The following is a 21932-nucleotide window of genomic DNA, read 5'->3' as shown; positions in this document are numbered from 1 at the left end:
AGAACGGTGTTACTCACCCGATTTATGTAAATTTTGGTATTTTCAAAGATTCGATTACGTTGTCTATAGTGTAGCAGGCCTCAAATGTTATGCGTTTCATTTTTATTTACATAATCCGTTGAAATGTATGCTCACCTGCAGTGCGTAAAATGAAAATACAATAATTTTTCGATAGTGTGAGTATTCGTTATTGTTATTTTGTCATTTGTCTTAAGAGGGATAGACCATTTCGACTTATCGTTTTCGGGAATAAAATTGCAGTGGGTATACACAAATATAAAATATAAAGTAAATGTAAGAGAAAAGTTCATTTTGTACATATAATGTATCTATATTATTTAATTTATAAAGATGAACCGGCATTTGTCATTACAATAATCTGAAGTACTATTACCCACTTACATATTTATTTTTACCTATATAAATACAACAATAATGATATGTTTACAAATCACTATTTATAACGTCATATATTTAGTCACACTTGCAGGGCGAGAAAAATCGGCGCATCAGTAAAAATAACGAGTCTTTAATCTTTAAGCACGTCATTCATCGTAATGTCGAGAAAGCAGATGGTGAGTCGGGGGCCACATACATAAAATCACGGTTATAGATATAAAATTATTAAACATTTTATTCACATCGTGTATGGGCGTTTGGCATACTCTATATTTATTGGAAACACCAATATATATTATTATATACGTAAGTAAATAGATATATACATAGATACTATTGAGCTCTGCTACGTATGTGTATATGTGTATACAGAGTGATAAATAAAGTATGAATATCCAATTATTTTTTTCATATAATAGGTAATGAATTTATTAAAATTTTTAAATTTACTTAAAGGCCATAATTTAAAATTCTTGAGATTTTTTTAAGCTACTGAAGAAATGTTTTCTGGTGATCTAAACTTCTATTTTCAACGAGGATCCTTCCTTCATTTTGTTACTGCAATAAGTTTTTGAAATTTTGATGTGTCTTATTCAAAATTTAAACGAGTATAGTTTCTTCGGTTCTTAAATATTTATACTATAATTAATAATCCTTAAAAATGCTTTTATAAAAATATAAAATAGTTATAATATTTAATCAAGTATTTGTTATACTTAAATTATCTTTAAAAATAATAAATGCGGATAAATTGATGTTAATTACTAAAATTTTCAAATACCTCTTTTAATTCCAAACTCATTATTGTGAACCTATACTGTCCTTAGTATAAAGAGTGAAATATCTCAAAAATTACATTCATTTAAATTTTGATTTTAATACGTCATTATTCTCATGTCTAATAAACAATTTAAAATGGATAAAAGGAGTTGTTATTTGAAAAATAGAAGTTTGATCTCAACAGGATACTCATTAAGTAGTACATCAAATCTGAAGAATTTTAAAATATGATTTTAAACTTAAAACTACACTTAGTTCTAAAAATCAGATTTCAAATAACTGCATTATTAAAGAAAAAGAGACGAGTGAACATGATAACACGATTGGTGAATCATTCTGTATAATACATAAGGCGGTCTCGGCCGAGCACATAAATGCCAGTGGCGTGCGGTCGCGTGGGGTCGAACTACAAGCGGGTGCACCGGTGGTGGCGGTCGGTGCAGGTTTTCCGCCGTAGTTATGCGGTCCGTTGATCCTTGCGTACACGGGAAACCTTTTAAAAACTCGGGTGAGCATCAGCCGACGTAATAATCCGCCACGGTGGCCAGTCGTTTCCGGCTTGGCACAAGTGCGTGTGTGCGTCTATGCCCAATATCTACCTATATATTATTATTATGTCGTACACCGTACGTACGTGTACGCGGCAATAAATTCTTAGATGTAAACGTTATATACTTTTATATAGGACTAAATCACGTTTGATAAAATACATCGCTCTTAATCATACTATACATTGTGAGTCACGATGCAACGGCCTCCATCGATTTTGCCGTACATCTACTGCGCGACGTCATGTTTACTGACGATGACGACTGTGACGACTGCCGCGATGGTTACCGTAAACGTTACGCATCTGTGCAATACACGGCCAGCGGTGGCTACTACCACCGAACCTCGGCTCACTACCGACATAGGCATAACGTCTTTGTCACCGCCTACCGAAACCCCGACATCTTGGTCGCCGACGTTGGACACCGAAAACCTGACGTCCTTGTCACCTTTACCGCCACAAATTGAAAATCCGATTTTTTGGTCGTCGTCACCACCCGCCAACGAAACGACGATTTTATCGTCGACGTTATTTGCGGAAAACCGGACGTCATCGTCATCACCTACCGACAACGAGACTTCGTCAGCGCCCCACATTACTGAGTTCCTATTCGCCGTCCGTAAACCGGGAATGATGGATCTCACGTACGCTAGCCGTACCACCGTGAGACAATCCTCCTCGTCATCAAATATATCTGCTGGACCAGTAGCCTTCAAACAGATCGGAGTTTTCCCCAGTGCCAAGTTCGGTGAGAACGTCAAACTAGACCAACAGACGTCGAAGTCTGACGGCGGCGCAGGTTCTAGGACCGCGGCCGCGATCGACCTGTTTGGAGTCGGAATCGTGGTGGGCGACGTCGGGCTCCGGTTCATTAGCGTGGCCGAAGACTTGATCATGTGGCACAGCGTACCCGCTGAACTCATTCTTGATCTCTTTAGCAACCCTTACGAATGGGATGTCGTGGCGAAAAAAGTAACGAAAATAACGCGTATACAATTATTATGTCATTTATTAGTTCCTATAAATTAATAAGTTAAGTGAAAAAGATATTGATTTATTGGGAGTGTAAATGATGGGGTAGCATGACGATAGCAGGCATATAGACACAATTAAATCAAGGTAAACATTTTTTAGAGAGGGGAAAGTATTACTCCAATTAAATAACATACTTTATAGTATATACATATATTATAGTCAATTTCAAAGCAAGTCTTTAAATTACAAAAAATATTACGACTGTAAAATTCCACCCTACACACACTCTTAAATGTATGAAAGAACTGATGACATTACAATTTTTTTCCCTTTTTTTCCGAACATATAATGTGCATTGAAATTTGAAATCGACTTATTATTTCGATTTCGTTAGCAGGCATATGTGATATATTATATTTTAATTTGTTTGAGTTCGAGTCAATAATAACTTTTTTTATTATGTGTCTCAGTAACAATGGTTTAAAAGGTATTAAGACGATTTGTATGTGCATATTTTATATAATATTGTATGTAGTATGCAATAAACATAGTGGTCCAGAAAATCAGATCCAAAAGTTCAAGTACATCACAAACACGAACTTCTTATACAATATATGACAGAAAACCACAATAGAATTTGTTTTTAATCTGAGTTGTTCTCCTTTAAGCTTAGCGCGCTATATAGTATATTATAAAGTTTAAAATTGATCGCACATACACAGCATATAACTATATTTACAATGGAATCCATTTAAGTATCTAGAGTCATTAATTCTGTGATTTAAGTTTTTTGAAAATATAATTTTGGCATGATGTAATTTCATTTTAAAATAATATTTTTGAAAATATAAATAAATAATTTTTTAATTTTTTAATTGTTATCATGTTTTAAGTTTTTATTTTTTTGAATTAAAATTGACAATATGAACATTTTAAATCTCATATTCAGCAACAAAATTTTTCCAGGGTAATTATAATAATTATTATAAAGTTCAAATTTTATAATAGAATAGTTAATGAGTTAATATTTAAAGTTTAGATGAGCGATAAACAATGGCATAGAAGTACTCAAAAAAATGTTGGGACACTATTCTGCGCATTTAAACTTTAAATTCTTATAACTTATAACTGTAAGTTATAACTAATTAAGCTACACATTCAAAATAAATATTTTTATAACGTAGTGCTGCGAAATATGAAATTAAAATGTGTTGTTATTCAAAAAAGTAAAAAACATAAGAAAAAATTAATAACGATGAAAGTATAAAAGTTTAAGTTAAAACTTTTCGAAATAATGAGCGTGGACAATTAATTGAATTACATTGTGTATCCGTTATCTACGTTCTACCATAGATTAAATATATTATAATATATTATATTATATTATTATATTATTATTATTATTATATTATATATTTAATCTATGGTTCTACCTAGTACATACGAATGGACGAAGTTCGAACAGAATCATTTATACCACTCTGTATTTACATCTTACATTTTATACTGCACGTGCAAAATTACACATTATAATAAACACCTTTGTGCTGTGTGTATACCTACGCTAACATAAAAAAAAAAAAAAACGCGTGACTGAAAAAGAATGGGCACATTTATTTTTTATACATATTATACAATTTAAACCCTCAGATGTGGTGGTTCTATAAAATTTCTATTACCATTGTATTCAAAAAAATAGAACATTTTACAAAAAAAAATAATAGTCAGTAAAATTTTAATCAATCAGACTTACTATTTTCATTATTACACCTAACTATTAGTACTTTCGTTTTCTATCGAAACTTTTTTTTAAATGTTTTCAGATTTTATCGATCTTTCTGCACTATAATACATTATATACGTACCCATAATATATTTTGTTTATTTCACTATACCAACTAAGAGTATAAAATGCCGGTGTCATTTTTATGACCCCATATACGACTGTTAATCGAGGAAAACGTGATAAAATGTTGTAGTTCATAAAAGCTTTGTTGCTATACTTAGTAGTTAATATCATATTTTTTGATAAATAAGTATATATAAATCGATGAACGTTTTTACATAATGATACATCTAATAAATCTACCCAATCAAATTAATTATATAAATCTAGATCATTAGTACATAATTATTTTCAGATCAAACATTTATTTTACTAGGTAATTTAAATTATGCTTTACTCATAAAATAAGTTTATGTTCATAACAATATATTTTTACATTATGAACCCATAATTATAATATATTATAATAGTTTTCTAACAATAATTATTTATTTTTGAAATTATAAGTTATTTTTTGGTATGTAGATTCACATTTAATACTTTTTTTATAGTTTTCATTTAGTTAGTAATTTATAATTATTAAAAAATAATTCAATGCTATATTGGTGTACAATTATTATTTAATTAATTAATTTGATAAAATTGTATAATATTGGCATCAAATATAAATTAAATTATCAATTAAAATATATTTTCAGTATTTTGGTTGTTTGTTTAAGATTATTCTAGAATCTAAATCAATTTTATATTACATAAAACGATTGCGAAAGTACTTCATTGGTCTTCAATAATTATCATTATTCCCAATAGATCATCTATTGTTTACGGTTACTCAGTAGTTGGTATACTTTTAAAATTTTCAACCATAATTTTAAACTTGAATAATACTGATGAGCATTTGGGCAGTATTTAGCCATTTAGCTCTAATAATAATAAGGGCAAAGGTAATAAATCGTTGAGAGTATAAAATAAACCATCGTTGGTTATATTATACGAAAAATTTATTTTTACTAAAGACGTGGATTTGTATGATATACTTTATATGATAAATAACCTGACCAATAGTCTGCATTTATTATACGAAACATTACAGACAACACAAACAGTAATTTATTTTAACTATAACCAAATCGCAGAATAGAATCTATGCTTTTAAAGAATTTTTTTGTTTCAAAAAGGGATAATAAACTATTGTAAAAATAATTATGTACATTACATTGCCGTCCCTCCTTGAATATCATTATAGGGAACAACAATGCAATATTAAAAATGTTAATGATTCGAAACTCCGACCTGAAAAGAACTAATAGGAGCAAAAGTTATGACAATTGGTTGTGACGTAATTGTCCGAGAGCAGTTGAAAACCAAAAACCCTTATAAGAAATACATACATTTTAATAAAATAAAAATCAATATATTGAGCATTTGCATTAATTTTTATAAGATAATGGCTTGTGTTTTTTCTTTATTAAATAAAATCGAAGACAAAGGCTTATTTTCTTGGTTATTCCAATAATAGGTGGTATTTTACATCCTCCTTTGAAAAAATGTATATCATAACGAAATCGTCAAATGTTGACTAGATTAGGTTAGGTTAGGTATTGTTCATATCATTTACCTATATAAATTTCGCTGAGTCTTTATCTGAAAACGATTAAAACTAGCTATGGGTTCTAGATTACATTAATATTTCAATGAATTATTTATATAAAAATAATCAATTCAGTACAAAACCTTACTAAGATGACATTCACAATACCTTGCTCTCCCACGGGTCACGGTTACCGCAACCACTTGAAAAAAATATTTGCTGATAGTACAAATTTTAAATTCTAAATTAAAAATAAAACATAACACAACACAACTATACAAGATATAACGTTAAATGTATTAATGTATTATAATATTATAACCTAATTTATTTATTTAAAATTCCTATATCATGATAAATTAATAGTTTAATTAATTTAATATTTATATGTAATAAGTAATAACTCATAATAATGATGTTAGGGGGGTATTTATTTATACAACGAACAAATCCATCTATACTTTTTGAGTTTATAATATTGTAAGTTTAAAATACTCCCTCCTCCATGAATATGTCATTGGTCGCAGATAATTACAAATACGCGAATACTCTTGATTTATAGATGCGTGATTACGACTAAATAAATTAAAACATTTTGTTCCTAACTGTGCATTTGTAAGTTTACCGCCTCAAAAGATTCTTTTGATCGAGATTATGAAAAGGGAACACAAGATTTTAGTATGAAGAATAATCAATGTTGTTCATAGTTGAACTCTTGCTTGCTGTCAATATATATTAACAACGTCTACAGTTAGTGAAATTCAAAAGAATTTAATATTAGAAGCACTAAAAAACTTCAGAACTCTAACCTACGTTTTAGCTTCACGATCTGACGGTCTTTAGAATTTAAAAATAAATGAATTGATTTTACAAACACACTTTCCAATGGTAATTTTAAATTAAGTTTGAATTGACAAGTAGCGATCAAACCAAAGCTTTGATTTGAAATAAACCTTGATGATTTTATTGTCGGTCACGAAATTATGTTTAGCAGTTTTAAAAACTTTAGACAATTTAAGTTTTACTTTCTAAAACTAAAATCAAATTTAAACACTTGTCACGAAAACCAAAAAAAAAAAAAACCAATAATATCAACCTTAGTATAGCTTTAGTATTAACAGTACTTTAAAAAATGTAACAAATCCAAGATAAAACATTAAAACATTTTAACTGAATTATACTATTGCTTGAGATGAAAAATTTTATAAGCACGAACCATTAGAATTAGTTATTCTCACAATCTGAGATATTCAAAACTTTTTTTTACCATTTTATAAATAAACCTTTTAACAAATATAAATTTTAGTTCGTACAACTATAAAATATGTAACGTAACATGGAAAGTATTAATATATTTTAACGTTTATTGGTTAAGGATTAATGCCTTCTAAGAATTTTTACATTTTTGTTTGTAAAATTCTCTATGAGAAGTAAATAAATGAATAGTGAATATAATAGTTACGTATAATATTTAAAACTAATGATTTAGTTTCACATGAAAGTATAAATAATGTAAAAAAGAGTTTTAATTTTATAAAAATTGGAACTTATAAATTTGACGTAAAAAAAAAATAGAGATATCGTGATTTTTTTTTCTTTTGATGTACAGAAAAATAAAAAAATGATTTGAAAAGCAATATATTTCAAATATTTTATTTCATTTGTAAACCATTTTGTTTAAATAAATAGTTTTGTGTAAATCTTTATTTAGCTAATGTTGATAAAAAACAATACTCAACTTATCCAATATTTGAAGACTATAATAAAAGTGTACATTGAAATAATTTTATGGATTCACTATTGTATTGTTAACAATATTTATTGTTTGCTATTATTTTTATGTATTAAGTTAGTTCAATAAATAATTGATGTATTGAACATATAAATGATTAAGCTGAAAATTTTTTAAAACTAAATTATTGAAATATTAAAAATTTAAATATTTATATTGAAATAAAAAGTGTCTTATTAAAGTATAATGATTAATGATTATTGCTATTAAAAATATGAGCTAACTTTTCGGAGGTTATTTAAAAAAAAATTAAAAAATCTTTTAGGACGAAAAAAAGTATTCCCTGGTGAATCTATGAAAACCAAAACTTTTACAGGTATAATAATTTAAGTTAAAAAATGTAACAAACTTATTGCAAAAGAAATAATTTACTTTTTAAGTTTTAAATATATTCAGTGTTAATTACTAAAATAATTAAATTAATATATATCTATTAGAATAATGTAATATGTTAAAAAAATATTGTGTAAAGCTTATAATATTATTTAAATGTTTAGAAATAATACTCAGAATTCAAAATAATTTTTTTTTTTTTAATAACAAATACACTAAAAAGTAATATAAATCTAAACTGGAACCCATAAAAGTACAAATAGCTTAACTCCAATCATACTAAGAGTATATTCAATACGATAGCGTGGCCCAGCAGTTATACAATCTAATATTAAGTCATATATAATTTTGTAATTATTTACTATTATTTATCAATATTATTTAATATCCTCAAACATAATTTTACAAATAACTCCGTAGCTGATGAAAATGATTATAAAATGTACACAGTGAACCCATCGTAAAAGACGTAGGTAAACAATACTCTTCATATAATTTTTCTACCGACGACAGTTTAAAAAAATTATCGATTCCCGTTTCCGCGGTCAGTCGAGCTCATATATGTCAATCGAATACCTCTACATTTGTTTTATGGTTTCGTGTTATATATTAAAATACATATTACGATTAAAACAGATCGATAATTTTGTTCTCGAAAGTAAGTAATCAAATTTTCAAATATTAACAATGATATTTTATGACATTTTCTAGATACTGCCGTATGAATGGCCACTGGCTGTGGTCTGCGCCTTAATGATATTCTGCGGTTTAATACTAGCAAGATACGGCGTTTATTGGCAGAGGCGGTACAAAGAGGCTAAGTGGTTAGGAGACACTGGCTGGGAGTCGGGTTGCAAAAAGGGTGTGCTGGTCGTTGCCATTCAAATGCTTCTACTTATGTTAGGGTGAGTACGACACCCGTGAACAAAACGAATGGATAATTTTTGTTTGTAACAATTAATGTTTGTTTATGACATTTAATATTTGATTGTGTCAATAAATGTTTGTCGAAAAGTACGGGTAATTATTGCTATTATGGAGCAAAGCAAACTAATATATAATATTATATCATATATTTAATTTTTAGTTTTGTATTTTTCGGTCACGATTTTATAACGAAAAAACTCAAAATTACGATCCCTCAACAGATTTTAAAACTGTACACAGATGGTACTTTAGAGAGACCATACATGAACATTCACAATACTTTCCAAGTTATTTGAAAAAAAACCACAAACTATATTGGTAATTGGTATAGAGTTTTTCTTTTTTCATTAAAAATTTATAGTTTTAAATTGCTTAATAAAACCTATATAAATATAATATAATATATTATAAAAGACGTTAACAATCATATTTATCACAAAAAAAAAATTATAATTTATAATTATTTTATTATTGTTACTAAATAAAAAAAAAAATTAATTAGTCTCGGTTTATTTTACTATAAAATAATGAGTTTACTTACCACCAATAACTATAGTCTATATGTTTACCAACAATGGTTAATTAATAAAAACATTTAAAATTTAACAGTTAATTAACTTTATTGGGCAGACTTTTGAATGTCATATCACTAATATCTATTGAAAATTTTTTTTTTATCTAAACTCTAATACGAGAACTCAAAAATCAATGAAAAAAAATTTTAATTCAACCCAATAAAATTTTATAATAGGTAGTCTATGAAATGTGGTAACCAAAAGACTTACGTATCCATATGATACTGGTTTCTATCTGTCCATAATAAATCATTCATTTAAACACAAATTAAGTACTCTTTCATTAATTTTGTAAACGGTGTTATTAGTGTAACTGTATTAATTAACGATAATCGACGAATGCGTTTCATCTCAAGAAAGCAACGAATTATGTCTCATTTTGTAAATCATTTCTTTTGTTTTTTTTCCCCGAAAAATAAATTTGTTTGTTGGTAAATCGATTACTCACTATAAGCACTGCCGCACATATATGTCTAATAGATTTTCAAAATAATAAATCAAGTTTTCATAAAATATTAATGACAATAATCTTCAGTATTATAGTGATCTAAAGACTGTTACCTACCTATTATACGTACATGCAGTATTTTGTTATTCCACTATTTTAAGTAAACGATTCGCTTCTACGACAGGTTTTACCACCACGCTTCTATATCATAGTTTAAGTGTAAAATAATTACTTATTTAAAACCCCCGTTAGTCCCAGTGCTGTGCATAATTTACGGTAGTTACGGCTGTGCATAGTGACTATAGTGGGTAAACATAGAACTTAAATACAGTGGAAAACACTAGCGTATCAATATTATGATATTGTAGCATGGATAACTGTTTTTTTGGTAACACAAAAATAATATTGACTTTATGTGATCACCGCCCCTCAAAAAAAAAAAAAAAAATTAAAAAATATGCCTTTCAAGAACCCGGCTTTTATCTGTTTAAAATATAAAAGTATTTTACAGTCAATTTCACTGTAAAAGCGGAACTGTGTTTGTGTGTAATATCCAAGATTTCCATTTTAGGAATTTCTCAGAAGTCTTCCTGAAAATTACAGAAAATCCGTTGTATATTATTGAGGAAAATATTGACACAGCTACCCGTTTATATGTCTATACCACTCCCCTCACTCTTAAATCACCAAAATCTGCTTGTAGAGTTATGTCAGCTTATAATATATGCCTGGAAATTCTCTCCATCGCGTTGTCTCAAAATAAAACGATGCCGTGATTTACTATACTAAAATTTCATGGATAAAAATATCACTAATAAATGACTTTTTTTTAATACTTTCTATAATAATTAAAAAACTATTAAAAAATAATATATGACACATTTTAAATGATTTCATCAGTATAAGCATCATAAAAATTATTTCCCATTAATTTATTTATTTCGATTAGGTATATTAATATTAAATTTCTATGTACATTTTATATTTGTATCTAATAACATAATATTATATTATTTACTTGAATCATCAATTATAACATTATAATAGGTACTCGTATTACATACAATACACTAAAATAATTTAATTTAATTCCTATTATAATTTACACTAATCGGCAATGAATAGTTTGATTCAAATAATAAATATTTAGAATAAAGATCAATCAATAAATCATAAAAATTTGTATACATGTTCTTATAATAAATGTTTTAGGATTGTACAACTTACAAACTTGGTTCAATTAATTAAAAAATTTAATTTAATTTTTATTTATTTGGCTTACAGTCACTCCAATTGTCTTGTTTTATCTTAGTAATAGTTACAATAATATATTTATATTGAATAAATTGTTTTAATAAAGTAAAAGTGCTTCAAGATTTTATAACTTTATAAACAAAACAAAATCACTCTAAAATAAAATATTGATTTAAGATTTCTTTTCAATATTATTTCTACGTTAAAAATCTTTCATGAAAAATGACTAAATTGTATCTAAAACATTTAATATGAGATCCTAATGATTTGAAACTGTTTTCGTGTAAATGGATTAACTATTTATTAATACATGAATAACATTGAAACATTAGCTGTACATATTTATACAATATTATTGTTAGTAAATGTGGAAAATATCATTCTCATTTATTAGAACCTACTTTTAAAGTTGACGTGTTTTATGAATTATAATTTTCATATTTATCACAAAATATTTCTTTGTAGAAAATATTATATACTCAATATTAAATTTTAAGTTTATTTTATTCTGTACTATCTTATAGTGAGTGTTAGAAATGTCGTGTATTATTGGAAACAGGAATTCCACCTTTTAAATACTTGGCGTTATAAGAATGTACATTAAATGGGGAACCGGATTTATGGTGTAAATATTTCGTGTCCGGGAAAAAATATACGACCGTTATAAAGTTCACGTAATGAGTTTAACTGCTTTGAAGGCTTTGTATGAATATACTCATTTATACTCTATAATTGGATGGTGCAATTTAATTGTATTTATGTCCCTTAGTTCGTTAGAAATTTCCAATATTAATACCATAATTAGTTATTATAATAAATTAAAATATAAGTACATATTCAGGGCTGGTGCTTGCGGATTATTAGTAACAAACGAGACAATGGGATCTGCTGTGTCAAGTGTTGGAGACTTAATAGAGTTTGGCGTCGGTGACTTGGTGGATATGTTTTCCATCACTCAAAAACAAATCAGGACCATAACCATCGGATCAATGGATTCGACGACAGATGCGATTTTCTCAAAATTAGACGGTATAATGTCATTAGCCAATATTCTAATATAATAATTCATATTATATTTTTAGTTCAATAATAATAGGTACAAATTATAACTACTTAATTAAATTATAAATTTTGTAAGTGTAATAATACGTTAAAGAATGATCAAAAACTAATATTATTCTTAATTTTTTTGTGAAAATCTTAACTAAATAAATATCATTAAAAAGATAGTAATTAATATTAAAAATAGTAGTAACACTAGTAACACAAATAAATATAAAATAAAATTATTTATATAAAAAATTAATTGTATATTATTTATTATATTTATTAAAAATATAAATAATAATACATTCTTTTTATAATAGGCATAATAGAGTTATTTAAATCATTAACACAAAACAATAAACTGTAGAAAATAAAAAGAAAATCTTAAATGTTGTATAAATATTTTTTTAAATATTCAAGTAAATAATGAAAGATCATTTATACATTTTAGATGTAGTTGACAACTAATCAGTTATAAAAGTAATATTAATTAAAATTAATAAGCTTCATCATTTTTACGAAGATGATTTATTTAGTTTTAAACTACTTAAAACAATATTACTATTCTTTTGCAGTAATAATTATTAATTATGTAAAGGTCCTTGAAACCCGTTAATTTTTTAGTCAATTTAAAAATAAATTATCAACCTACTTTTCGGATTTTAATTTCAATTTTGAATTTGTTTACGTTACTAAATTTCTTATCTCAAAAATAAAATTACAATTTTAATACTCAATAATAAGCAGTAATCAATACACAAATTGTAAACATAATCCAATAGGTGTAAATTAGACTAATTTTATAATAATTACTACTTATTGCTTATATTTTGTATTTATAAATTGGTATAATTCCGGTGCTCAAATCACTTAATATACCAGTGTTTAGTGGATATAAAGTTATAAATTTCTTTTATGATATAAATAGCCTATTATTTTAATAAATCGCAAGTCATAGAAATATTTCTGATTAAATTACAGTATTACAGACTAGTATAATAATTGTTTACATTTACACAAAAGCATATCACGCATACTCAAACAAACATTGGCAACATTTTGAATAAAAATAAATTTGTAATTTTTTTAAATTTTATAAATTTTTTTTATCAAATACAATTGTATCCATATGCATATTTATTTAAATAAAATTAAAATATTAAGCTTATAATTTTAACTTGAGTTTGCATTGTTATTCCAAGTATTCATTTTTGTTTTTCTCGACATTCAATTTCATTTCAGTCAATGTTAATTCCAATTCGAGTATAAATTTTAGAAATAACTTAGAAAGATAATCTGCAAGATGAATGAACTTTGACGTGACTTCTAATTATTTCTACAGTCAATTTTATAAGATATATATGATTGAAGAGAATAAAATAAAATTACCCATCTCAATTGTGTATTCTTCCCCCCTCTAATCTATCATCTAGAACAGATTCAATATTAAAAGTAAGTTTTTTCACTCGACTTATATATTTTACGACTTTTCAGTTTTATAACCCTTTGATAATAAAACGCGCTATGTTTAATAAGTAGCTTTCATTTTTTTCCATTTTCTCTTTATGATCAATTACTAAACTGCAACTTTTAAATTCCTGGTTACTTAATTTGTTGATTTTGTAAGCTATTGATTGAAACTTATTTGCATTTCGTTAATAGAAAACGATTATTTTTAATTAATATATATATATATGTATATGTATATATTTGTAATAATCGTTACAAATTAATTTTAGTAAATAAAATATAATAAATATGAAGTTATTGATAAGCAAATTCATTTAAAAATTAAAATTGTATAATATATAAGATAGCAATTAAAATACAATTTGAAAAAAAAGTAAATTATTTCACAGATTTTGAAACGTACTTGTACTTCATAGACGACTCTAACAGTATAAATGTATATATATATATATATATATATATATATGTGTGTGTGTGTGTTTGTGTGTATGTGCGTGTGTGTGTGTGTGTGTGCGCGTAGGTATGTATATATCTTTCGATTAAGTAGGTCATGTGGAAATTTTCGTCGCCTTTTTCTAAAAATGAGTGTAAGCTGAAGTCATTAACAATAGTATCACTACAGTAATATTTGCGAATATTTCTCATTAAATCTCAAGGAGTGTATTAAAAATCAACTGAACCACCATAAAATTGATTTGAGTATATTTTTTTTTAATTACACCTTAAGTAAAAAAAATATATATATTATCAGATCATAAGATATAAAAAATATAACAAGTAAATAATATCAATAAAAATAAAATATTTTAGTTTGATGATGAATCGTTGGACATATTTTTTTTCAAATAAGTATTCTATGAAAATTCACGTTAGAAAATCATAGTAAATAATTATCGATAATATTTTTTCCACATTTAAAATGATGTTTGATCGTGCGATTTAGAACAAATAAGTTATTATTTCTATAAAAATATTATATTTATTTCAATTCTTTTTTTCAAACATTATAAAAACATTGTATTAAACATTTTAAATACATTTTATGATATTCCTCCGATTTTTTATAGTTAACACGTCGTAATATAATTACAACGATTTCTTTTTATAATATAAGTTAAATTTTCAATTTTTAATTGATCTAAATATACCTATATATTTTTTATTGAATATTAAAATTAGTTATTTATTTCCTGAAAATTTCATTTGGTACATAAATTAAATAAACAACAAATATTTTATTGATTTAAATCATTTAAAAATTAAACAAGACGAGGATGCTAAAAATGTCTTCCTAATCACATCTCTTTACTTTATTTATTTGATAAATCGATAAATATGGCTATAATAGTAGGTATTAAAATAAACACTATGTATTTAGTATTACATGCTCTATAAAAAGTATAAAAAGAACTTTTTATATTAACACAATTTAACATAACTAGTAACTACAGTACCCATATTTCATAAAAACTATTATTATCATTTTTTAAATTGCATTTAAGTTAAAAAAAGTGGATATTTTTTTCTCATTGAACATTGTTAAAGTGATTTAAGTGTAAAATATTACACTATTGTAAATTACCAGTTACCTAATAATTTAAATTATGTTAATATTAGATTGTAATTTGAAATAAAATAGTTGACAGTCGCTGATCCAAAGAATTTTTTTTATGTATAAAAATTCCTTATAAATTTTTAGTCAGTAAGTTAAAAAATAAAATGTCGTATGTCAAAAAATATATAAAAAAAAAAATCATTTGCTTATATAATAAAACAATACATAGTCCGTAAACAAAATACAAAGCGTAAAAGATTAACGATTGGCGTATACTTAATGAGGCGAACACTCAAAAACATGAAATACGTCTACTGTTTATATTTATATGTTAATTTAATTTGTTTATAATCTGCGTTCTCCTGCAGTTATTTAGTGGTCTACAAATCGTTCTTTTGATTTAATTGTGTAGTTTCTCCATAACAAGGATTCGTACTTAACCAACCAACATAAGTAGACCATGAAGAAAATGAACCAGGAATGTAATTATTTACGAGCTTTATACTCTTTGAAAAAAATCTTGATAAGGAAAATAGGCCTTCTAAACAGCTTTATAATAATAAAGTCACATAAACCGATACATAATTTTATATCCAACATAAACTTAAATATTATACAAGTATAAAAATCAATAACAGTTTGTTTTGTTTTGTTTTTTTTTTTTTTTTATTGGTTTATTTCGTTTTAGACATATCAGAACAATTGGGAGGACCGATCGAAAATGAAATATACGGCCCTAGTCATAGATTTGGTTCCAGAACTAATGTTTCTAGAGTAGTTCAAGGTGATGATTGACTGTTATTCATACAATATTTGACAATCTGTATAAATTATGTTTGAATATTTGTATTTTAGACTTTCAGAAAATATTTCCAAAAGCAAAGGATGTAATTTCCCAAGCTGAATTAGTAAGGGAAGACATTATTAAATACAACAATAAAATAATCGAATCAAATATTGAACTTCAAATGGTACCTGAACGATGCCCTCTTGAAGTATCTGTCATGTGTGATATGATTTCCGGTAACAAGTTGCAACCAGAGAATTATACATATTTGGTGTGTAATAATACATCGTAGACGTTATTACGTAATATAGTTTTTACTGTTTATTATTTATTATTCACAGGATGATTTAATAAATGTAGTCACAAGCGTTTTAGAAGTAGAAAACGACGGACTATCGAGTCTACCGTTGACATCGGCTGAAAGTGCAAACATTCCAAAAGCTTTAAATGAACAGACGGAAAAAGAAAGATGGCGTAAGTAAAATTATCGTATACTAATATAACTTTTAATAACCATTATGACTTCTTATATAACCATCGAACACAGTCTCAACAATGTAGGTGATTAGTTTCAACATCCCTAACTGGATATATAAAGTTCTTGAATAGGTATCGAAAATTAAAAGTAAATGTTTTCCTTTCAACTATTAATCACTATATATATTGACCATAACTATATTTTCTCTTATACTATGAATGTTTTGTATTTTGTAATAATTATATTAATTAAATATAATAGAATGTACAAGGATAAAATAAGATATTGATATACGATGTTTATATTACTTACCTAGCTCTAAATATATTCTTTAAATGTTTTCGTTGAATAAATCATTGATAAATAATAAATAGTCTAGTAACATTTTAGTTTTTCATAGAAGTAAGTTATTTTCAAATTTTTGATAAGTAAAAGGAAATTTTATTTAACTTGAATTTTTAAATTGTACCAAATGTGAAATGTCTTTATATTATTTGCTTTATCGCCTTAAATACTTACTTAAATTTATAAACCATCATTAAAGTTGTAAATTAATAAGGATTTTGAAGTTCTAAACAAATTGTTTCTTATAAAATATGTATGTATGCGTTTGAATATTTGAGCATCTACTAATTACGTTTTACATATGAAAAAATAATGCTTATTTTGGTATATAATATACATATTTTTTAAATAAATAATTTTAATATTTTGTAAAAATTTATCAAAAAATGGATAAGAAACACTGATATCGTTTTATTATACCTAACGGCTAACTAAAATGATTATAATTTATAATAACATATTTCAATAGATATAATTTTTTTGTTATCATTATTAAGGTATAAAACAAGCTTTAATGGATCGCAGACGTCAATTAGAATTTTCAATATATCCTTATGAAAGTCATACACGTAAACTTATTTCAAAATTAATGGACATAAAAGAATTAGCTAGCAATTACTTAAATCACTTGAAACAAATAGAAGTGTATAGGTGGTCCATAAGTATTGGTAAGCTATTAATATTTACATATAATATATTTATAATATAATATGTACTCTCTGTTTAATTGAAACTAATTTTATGAGTACCGTATAGGAATAGCAATCGCTGCACTTTTAGTTTGGATTTTATTAGCATGCAGTATTGTGGTAAATTATTGTTCGCATACAACTTGGGCTAAATGCTACTTTTTTAGGTAAGATAACTTAAAATTAGTCTTTAAATCTAAAACAAATAATCGTATTATATAGGTTTGATTTTATGTTGTACAGTGCACATAAGTCAAATATATTGTTTTAAACACGAAATAATAATTTCATATTAAGTCAATTAATACGTTATGATAAATTCGATGATATTTACTATGTTCCGTTTGAATATTTTATATTAAATATATATTTAATACAAAATACAAAAATACAAAACTCGAATCAGAATAAAATAAAAGACAATGTAAATCGATTAAATAACTTATACCACATTAACTACAAGACTTTTGTTTTAATGTATACAACTTTTATTAAAGTTTAATACTATTGACTATTACCAATAACTTTTTCAAAGTCTTATAGAAATATATATGTTTAATAATGATTAATGATGGATTTTACTAACGGTAAAATGTCAACCGCATTTTAATGTTTAAAATTTAGATTATTTTTCTAAATAATCCATATAGAAACAGTATTAGAAAAACAAAATATATATTTCTCCTATTGGTATAATGTAATAAAATTGTACGCAGTTATGTAAATTTTTTTTTTTTTTTTTTGAAAAAAAAATTTAGCTGCGTAAACGCAATGAGATTGACTAGTTTAGTACTTTGGACAGCGGCATTAGTGGGTTTGATTTTAAGCAGCAACGGTGAAGTCAATATTTGTAAACCATTATATGACGAACCTATGTATGAAACTGTAACAAAAATAATGGATTGTCCGTCTATAACAAATGAACGTGGATTCTTTTCGTGGTTCATCTTTGGCAATGAAACATCCACAGCTCCATTCAACGAAGTCATCGAGTAATTGGTTTTATTCGAATCTAAATAACTGTTTGATATATTTTTACATATTTTTCTTCTCCTTTTATTTTAGATTGTGCAGAGAAAATCGTACAGCGCACGCTACGCTTCATTTAAATAAAGTATTTAACGTAGAAGCTAATTCAGATTACAACAAATGGCCAGGTCTTATGGATGCTCTGGATAGTCTCAAAACCAAAAGGGTCTACATAGAATTGGATTTAAACAGACCACCGTCCACTGCTGATGCATTGAAACCAATTGCTGAATCAACAAACTTGGACTTTGAAAAGTTTCGAAGTCTCGTAAGATTTATTTACACACAACTATAATCTACCCTATGTGTTTAAATACAAACTGTGATGTTAAGATACGTAGATAAAAAATATATTGTGCTTTAAAATAACAATAAATTTATTGCAGTTTACTCCTATTTTATACTATTTAATATCAAATCTTCAATATTAATTTTCAAGTTACCATTTCTCTTTGTTTTATTTTAAGCCATTGTTTCAATAAATGTAAGATTATATTACAACTTAATTTATACATTAAATATTATGTCACACTAAATAATGTAAGATAACCATCATAATTTTATTTAATTTTACAGATTTTGCAGTCTTCGTTGGCTCATGGCCGGGTGACTTTATTACGCGATCAACTCGGTGCACTTTCAACACAAACCACCACATTCTCCAATAATTTTAAATTGACATTGAAGCGTGTAGTGACAAATATTACGGATTTAGTTGAAAATATGTTGAACCCAATGAATCAGAAGAAAGTGAGAAATATTACTAGTGTATTGAACAACTTGTTTGTTTTGACTATCTTCAAATCCAAAATCCATGAATAACTCTATTACAGAATATGTTACTCTATCATTTAACATTAATGGAAGTTGAAATGCAACCACTATCAGAATCTTTAAACCGGACTTGGGCAAATGCGTATACTAGAATTGAAAATTCTGATTTTGATCAAATATTGCGAAAGGTATATCATAGTAATTATATTAAAAGAAAATGCTTTTAAGTAATGAATCGTATAATAGTAAACATTAAACAATTAATTTATTATAATAATATTATATACTCATCACCCGAGGATGAATAAGATACACTCTCCTTACCCGCGCACACTTTATCACTAAAAATTCAGCACAAATATGTAACGTATATAACATTAATGATCACCAACTCTAAATACTCAAAAACCTATCAAATTCTCGATTACCCGTTCTCAATACAACAAGCCTTCAAAGCAGAAAACACTGCAGCAGTTAACACTTTTTTTAACACTAAAATTAAGTCAAAAATTGTAAGACTTTTATCGAATATTTTAATTTATTTTTTATTCTATCTTAAAAATTTAACTTATATAACTTATAAATAATTTTAAAATAAAGTGGCCTAAAAACCAATGAAGTTGAAGCTTTAATATAATTTAAAATAATAATATACGCAATCAATGCAAAGGTTAGGTTAGGTTAGGTTAGGTAAATTAAAATAAATTATGTTTTGTTACTTTAAAATGTACTATCTTAGAATATGGCTCAATACATAAACAATTTGAAACTATTGTTGGATAAATATAAGATTCATGTAACTGAAGCAGTAAAAACAGAAACAGCATCGTGCAGACCCGTATGGAATGTGTATCGAATTGGAAGAGATTTAGTTTGCAGGCAATCTTTAGACGCCTTAGTGAGTTTTTTACTACTTAAGAATCATAAACTTATTTTTATTTCGTTTTGATTTTTCAGAATGGATTTTGGGTTATATGTTTTTTCATCGCAATGTCAGTTACCGCCACAATACCAGTCGTGAAAAATTTAAAAATATTTCATAAGTCTCCGCTAACTTCTATGTCCCTATATACCATACCTCCACCACCGGCAATGGAACTTATGTGCACGAGTAGTTAACTTTAAAATGTCGAAAATTCATCGAATAAAAATATTATATTAGAGAATTCAAACATTTAATCAATAATGTATTAGCTGATATTAAACCAAACTATATAGAGAAAACTTTAAAACAATTAACTAATTATAATATTATTCCTACGTTTTGTAAACTTATAATAATAAATATTATATTGTAATGGGTTTTGATTAGATTTTTTTAATATTTTATGTTATTAAAGTAAAGAATATAGGTATAATATAAATATATAATATATACCTGCAGGTTATTGTTATCTATATCTTTAAATTACACCTGTTTTTTATGAATTATTTTAAATTAAAATGTGTTGACTAGTATATTATAATATAAAAGAGTTTGGTCGCTAAAATGTATATTACAACATGGTGCACAAGGTGACGTTCAATTGATTTATCAGACTTTGTAAGTACAATTATTTGAGTGATATAATTTAATAAGCACCATGAGTTTGTTATTTCCACAACCGTGCCTATATTTCACACACTGTGCCACCAAACAATCTGTCGACCATCTTTAGTCTAAAAATTAAAAATGTATGATTGATATTTCTTTGTATCTCGATATCTTGCACTTAATTAAGTATAATACAGTAATACGTGAACTATTTAAAAATAAAAATAAAAAATCTGTTAGTTTGTATTTTGATTATATTTTATAATGCATTATTATGTTATTACTACAGTTATCTTCTTGTTGCTATAGTGTATCTTTCGGCATTTTAAAATATTAATAAAAGTTTATTTTAAGTTAAGTACCTACTTCGGTATTAAACATCTACTTTTTTGTATATTTATTCAATTTTTATAACAAAACGATATCGTTAGAACATAATTTTAAATACGCGACAACTAATATTGGTCAAAAAATACAAATATGATAATTGGATTTTGAGGAAATTATCTTAGCTTTGATTTTAGTTATTAACTACCTACGATGAATACGATGTACGATCTCTTATTGACTGTGAACGTTAAGTTTTGTAGGGGTGTGGTAGCGAGGTTATAACAAACAATAAAACCTTTAAGTATTTTATGAAAAAAATAATTAATATCATAATTATTATAATAACCAATATATACAACAGTAATCATATCTATTACACGTGAACTGATAATGATTGTTTCTATACTGAGCAATTTATTGTGCAAGTATCTATTTATTATTTTATAATTAATTGATAAGAGAACGAAGAATTTGTTTTAAAGAA

The 21932-nt window shown here is 26.0% G+C and overlaps 1 protein-coding gene across 1 annotated transcript; it reads left to right on the top strand.

Annotated features, from left to right (window-relative positions):
• The first annotated feature begins 1743 nt into the window (after positions 1-1743).
• LOC112598819 (prominin-1-like) lies at positions 1744-20840 on the top strand. The gene is made up of 14 exons (XM_025345450.1): positions 1744-2701; positions 8918-9111; positions 12252-12439; positions 16171-16266; positions 16338-16540; positions 16611-16743; positions 17590-17760; positions 17849-17948; positions 18540-18773; positions 18847-19078; positions 19387-19560; positions 19644-19772; positions 20324-20482; positions 20542-20840. Exons 1-14 carry the CDS (start codon positions 1925-1927, stop codon positions 20701-20703), a joined length of 2952 nt encoding a protein of 983 aa, XP_025201235.1. The 5' UTR covers positions 1744-1924; the 3' UTR covers positions 20704-20840.
• Positions 20841-21932: the final 1092 nt, after the last annotated feature.

The sequence above is a fragment of the Melanaphis sacchari genome, unplaced genomic scaffold, assembly GCF_002803265.2.
Source record: "Melanaphis sacchari strain LSU unplaced genomic scaffold, SCAv2.0 Contig4_pilon_pilon, whole genome shotgun sequence".
Classification (NCBI taxonomy): domain Eukaryota; kingdom Metazoa; phylum Arthropoda; class Insecta; order Hemiptera; family Aphididae; genus Melanaphis; species Melanaphis sacchari.
The sequence above is the reverse complement of the archived record's forward strand: the minus strand, read 5'-3'. Positions and strand labels throughout refer to the sequence as shown.